Source organism: Drosophila kikkawai, chromosome 2R (genome assembly GCF_030179895.1).
Source record: "Drosophila kikkawai strain 14028-0561.14 chromosome 2R, DkikHiC1v2, whole genome shotgun sequence".
In the NCBI taxonomy this organism is placed as follows: domain Eukaryota; kingdom Metazoa; phylum Arthropoda; class Insecta; order Diptera; family Drosophilidae; genus Drosophila; species Drosophila kikkawai.
The window spans coordinates 25,983,058-25,988,701 of record NC_091729.1 but is presented as its reverse complement, the minus strand read 5'-3'; the positions used below and the strand labels follow the sequence as shown (position 1 = coordinate 25,988,701).

The window sequence follows — 5,644 nt, the reverse complement described above, 5'->3', positions numbered from 1 at the left end:
GAATGTCGTGTGAGGACGGATGGATTCCCTGCCAGCATCGCATCATCCTATCCTCATCTCTAGAGAGACGGAACCCCCGAGGACAGGAGAAGACCACACATTGCGATAGAGACACACGCAAGTCCCCTGACGAACCCCAAAAACGTAGAAATACAAAAAGGCATTTCTTAACAAATTGCTTATTCTCTATTTATTCGGCCTGCGGGCGATCCGTTGCCAATTAATTATAATTGATTAGCGATATTAACGAAAATTATGATGATTACGATTATTCGCTGGAATTGCACCCGCAGATACGTGGATATTTTGTATTGACAAAAGATATTTCTCGGCTGAAAACTAATCGGTTTTTCTGATATGATAAACGACTTAATTGCGGCTTTCAGCGGAAGCCATGGGGGGGCAATTCAAATTATTAAATATTTGACATGTTTGGTTGGTAAATATTTTAATTGGCTTAAAGGTGAACCACACAGACATAAACAATAACAAATTTTAAAGAAGAAAATGCATTTAAAACCCATAAAGAAAAGGTCACACAACTCCTAGAAGTTTCCAAAAGTTGTTCCTTAGACCAAGGTGGCCTTTGTTTTTCCTCAGCGACTGTCAACAATTTGTGTAAAATATTTCCACCATTCACTTTTCATTTTCCGGACTAAAAATAATAATTATAATTAACTTTTTTTTAACCATGGGTCGCAATCGTTCGGATAGGGATCGTTCTCGGGGTGACCCATCGTCGCCGCGCCACCGTCCCACGCGCTCCAACACCATCTATATGCTCAAGTCCCGTTTGCAGCGCCGTCCGGGTCGTCCTCGCTCGTCCTGGGACATTCCGCCGGAGGGCTACGCCCACCTCAATCCGATCCAGTACAAGGCCATGCAGGCGAGCGGCCAGATAGCCTCGCGAATTGTGCCAGAGCAGCCCTTGGGGGAGTCTGCTGCCATAGCGATGGTCACACGGCAGGCACGTCGCCTGTATGTGGGCAACATACCCTTTGGCATCACCGAGGTGGACATGATGGACTTCTTTAACCGGCAGCTCAAGGCCCTGGGACTGAACAAGCTGAACGGGGACGGCAAGGCGGTGCTTACGTGCCAGACCAATCTGGAGAAGAACTTCGCCTTCCTCGAGTTCCGGTCGATGGACGAGGCCACCCAGGCCATCAATTTCGATGGCATCAACTTTCGCGGACAGAACCTGAAGATCCGACGGCCCCACGACTATCACCCGGTGGCCTCCGTCAGCTGCAACGAGGAGTACGACAAGCCCCTGACCACTACCACCAACGCCTATCCTCCGATTGCTGTCACTTCCCTGTCGAGTAGCAACATCTCCAGCTCTGTGCCGGATTCCCCGAACAAGATCTACATCGGGGGTCTCCCCTCGTGCCTGGAGGAGCCGCAGATCAAGGAGCTGTTGCTCTCCTTTGGCCATCTGCGGGGCTTCAATTTGATCAAGGACTCGGTGACCAATCTGAGCAAGGGCTATGCCTTCTTCGAGTACATTGACACCTCGGTCACGGACCAGGCCATCGCCGGCCTGAACGGCATGCAGCTGGGGGAGCGCAAGCTGGTGGTCCAGCGTTCGATAGCCAGTGGAAAAATCGTGGCCAATGCGCCGGTGCCTGTGCTTCAGGTGCCGGGACTGAACGCCTCCTTCCTCACCACCGGCACACCCACCGAGGTGCTCTGCCTGCTCAACATGGTCCTGCCCGAGGAGCTGCTGGACGACGAGGAGTACCAGGACATTCGCAATGACATCCAGCTGGAGTGCGCCAAGTACGGCGAGGTGCGCAGCCTCAAGATCCCGCGGCCCGTTGGCAAGTCGCACTCGCCGCAAGGTTGTGGCAAGGTCTACGTCCAGTTCGAGTGCGTGGCGGACTGCGAGAAGGCCCTGAAGGCGCTCACGGGACGCAAGTTCAGCGGACGCATCGTAATGACTGCCTACTATGATCCCGAGAAGTACCAGGCCGATCAATTGCAATAAATAATGAATAATAATCGCACATATACACTCTCTTCTTAGCTGCGACCTTGGACTTTAAGGCCAACTTAATCCCTGGCAAAAGGCAGCATCTCCTCCTCATCCTTCGTTCTCGTCATTGTTTTATCTCTGTTGTGATATCATCTGCTTAATGCCAAAGAAATCGCTTTAAGTTATCTGGAGCTGGGATGCCGGGACACGCCCTTCCACCGAAAAGGGTCCCCGGTATTCAATTAGGCAAACCGACTTAAGCTGCAATCCTTAAAGCTGCTCAAAAGCTGACACCTCCTTCAGCAGGTCCATGTGCTGCTCCTCCTCCTTTTCATCCCTGGGATTGGGCTTGGGATTCCTTCAGCTTCTCCTCTCTTTATTTTTTTTTTGCTTAATTAAAATTTTAAACTTTACGCTTTATCGCCGGCATTTCTCGAGCATATTCACACCTTCTGGGCTACCTTCTTTCTGCCTTCTGCTTATTGTGGAGCTGGGCCCCCGGGTAATGCCTTAATGCCCTTTCAATGGAGCAAGCTTCTTCGACTTCTACAGCTTCTCCAGCCTCTTATCTCGCCGAACGACGAACGGTTGCATTTTCTCAGGTTTCACATCTCCCGAGAAGGAGGAGAGCATCCGCTTTGGGTACTTTCTTATCTCGGGATTTTGGTCATTCGCTCGACAGCCGATCATCAATACTCGAACGCTTAATGAAATGCTTGATGCACTGTCAGAAAAGAGGGGTATTTTGAGACTATGTTTGCAGAGTTTTAAACCAATATTTTACGATTGATAAGGTGCTTCTTTTCATCAATACAAACCTTGCTTAAAATTCTCATAAAATATCTTAAGTATATATTTTTTTTTTCTAAGTGCATCCATAAGAGCGTTGAAAGCCCAACACGAACTCAGGCTGAACGATTTATCAGTGGCAGCGACGGCCACGAACTAAACGCTTTATCGAAGCTGTGGAGATTGTGTGTCTGTGCCAGGAGAACCAAGCAGAACCCGAGTAGAGTGGACGGACGTCTGTGTGTGGACACAAATTAATTCAACGCCTTGGATTTTTGTCATTTGCCGGAGAGAGGAGTATTTACTTGGGTGTATCCATCGATCTGAAGGCCAGCTCTTTCATTCCCTTTGCTGCTCCCCAAAAATGAAGAAACAGAAACGGACTTCTTTCGAAGCCGCTGCTGCGCCGCTGTCCCATGAAAATCAATGCCTCGATGGGTAATTAATAAACGCCCATAAAGATGCGGATACAATAAAAATTCCAAGCCTGGCTCGAAAAAAAGGGTTCCCCTTTGATATTGTGGCTACGTTGATTTTATGATCTGGCAGCTGCGCGCTTTGGGGATTAACTGGATTGACTTCTAATCTCTCCTGCCCCCCGAATCTTGTCAAGCGACTCGGCGACCGTGTCCCAGGTTAGGGTCTTTTGGGATGTTAGGTAATCGGTGGAAATGAAGCAATCAAAGCCACAGTTGAGTGAACCCTCCATCGGGTTTCTATGCATCTTTAATTGCATTCTCATCTCGTTTCATTTGAATATGATGTAGTAGATAATTATTGGGCTCCTGCCAGAGCAACGCCTCCTTGGGTCCCGAGGGAAACTATTGTTAAACGATGGCCCCTCTCTTAGCTCCTAGATGATAGCTCCAGCAGCTTGTTCCTCTTCTGTTTTTTATCGCAGCCACCGCTTGATTTGTGTATCTTGTGTTATCCAGCTTAATTAGTTCGAAGAGTCTCTGTGAGGTGTTCTCCTAATGATAGTTTAGGGGGGCGAGCACTGCATAAATTTGCCAAAGATACCGAGATATCTTTATCAGTTGAGAGGTTCCAATAAAAATTTGTTCCCTCTAATGATCAAGATAGGCATCGTTGCCCCCTCGCATGCGTGTGTTCAATTTGTTGAGATTTAATTAAGATAATTCCAAAGAGGGAGCCACATTTAATGAAGTAGCCTGCAAAATCGCCAGTTAATCTTTTGAATATTTAAAAATCAAAAATTAAGCAATCAGAAACCAGAAAAAGAAGAGTAAAGTTCACAAAGTTCTACCCTTTCGAATTCAATTAACCAGAACCTGTTGCTTTGTTTGGTCTCTTAACCCTGCATTTCAATTCACATTTCCGGGGACTCCCGAATAAAATAAAAATAAACATACAAAAAAAAGTATAAAGAGACGATGCCAACACAACAAAACATGCAAAATAAAATCAAATAAACAAATATTGTTGTGCAGTTCAAGCGAATTTGTAATTTCCCCCCTCATAGTCAACAACAAAAGGCTAAAAAACAAATTACCAGCGAGAATAATTTCACCGAAAATTTCTGCTTTAGGGGGTTGCTTGGATCTCGGCGGATATCGTGGGTGGGTGGTGGTGGTGGTGGTCCCATTCCCATTCCCACACCACCCATTCCCGGCTGTCATTGCCATTCCTGGCTGCCACTCCCCCTCCATGTTCCACGTCGCTTCGTTAATGGCAGCGCAATTAATTCGAGCAAATCGTCTGTGAACCCTTTTTATGACCTCTAAGAGCCCCGGTTCACACTGCTCAGCCCTGCGTCTCCTTTTCTCAGATAAAAATTCATTAAACGACATCATTGGAGAGCTTTGTTTCGCTTTGAACTGTTTGCCGGGCGATAATAAATGCGGAATAGGAACGCGAATGCCGAAAAAACAAACCGAGTGCTCTTTAAATGCTTTTGTAGAGGTTTTTGTTCTCCTTTTTTTTGTTGGTTGAAATTCGTTTGGGTTTTTTATTTGCCTAAACTGTTGAATGAGCTACAAACGTAGTGGAAGTAAAGGAAATCCTGTATTTGGGAGATTCTAAATAAAGAAGGGTTTATTTTGGTAGAGTTTCTGAGTTGGTTACAATATTTTTTAGATATTTTCTTTGATATTTTAAACAAAAATAGTGTAGTAGGGATTTTCTTTAGATTTTAGAGGGATATTAAGCAGTGTTTTTAGAGGTTTCTGAGTTAGTTACAATCAGGTTATCCTAGACTAAAAGTAAAAGAGCGAGTATAAGTAGAAGTAGACACATTTTCTATAGATTTAAGTGGGATTTCTATATATGTTCTCAATGCTCATGCATTTTCCTTGCTAAATAAATTCCATTTTGGTTATTTTCTTTGTTTTTATCCCATAAACTGCTCTTAGTATAATAAATCTTTCCCGCTCAAGATTCTCCTGAACTAGTTCCCCTTCAACAAACACCATTAGCTGGCTATTCAAGTCGCCGGAGAGCACATTGTTACACGATTATTCCGCTGATCTATTACGCGGCTCAAGCACCATTTGTCTCGCTGAACTCTTTTTACACAATTCCAGAATCCGAAATCAGAAACCCGAGAATAACCGAGTTCGAAGAACCCATTTGGTGGACACCCTACAGCGCCGAAAAAGTGAGAAAAACAAAGGGAAAAGCGGTGCCTGCCACTGAATGGGTTTTTCCAGGGACCAACGCGAAATAACCGGCGAGCCGAGAGAGAACGCCTTTAATGAGGGTCATAAAATCAAGCGCCAGTCCAGGCCCAGGCAGGTCCTCAAAAAAAGAAATAAAGAAAAAAAGAGCAGAGACACAGACAGGGATAAACCTAAACTAAAGCAACCTGAGACGGTGTAACAGGTGAGCAGATAGCAATGAAATTATAATGCAGATTAT

General features: G+C 45.6%; 1 protein-coding gene across 1 annotated transcript; it reads left to right on the top strand.

Annotated features, from left to right (window-relative positions):
• Window positions 1–614: 614 nt before the first annotated feature.
• LS2 (Large Subunit 2) lies at window positions 615–2,009 on the top strand. Its single transcript, XM_017163310.3, has one exon. It carries the CDS (start codon window positions 692–694, stop codon window positions 1,988–1,990), a length of 1,299 nt encoding a protein of 432 aa, XP_017018799.1. The 5' UTR covers window positions 615–691; the 3' UTR covers window positions 1,991–2,009.
• The last annotated feature ends 3,635 nt before the right edge of the window (window positions 2,010–5,644 follow it).

Bases quoted from the DNA above. Each gene is read 5' to 3' on its own strand.
- LS2 (XM_017163310.3), top strand. From the start codon at position 692: ATGGGTCGCAATCGTTCGGATAGGGATCGTTCTCGGGGTGACCCATCG.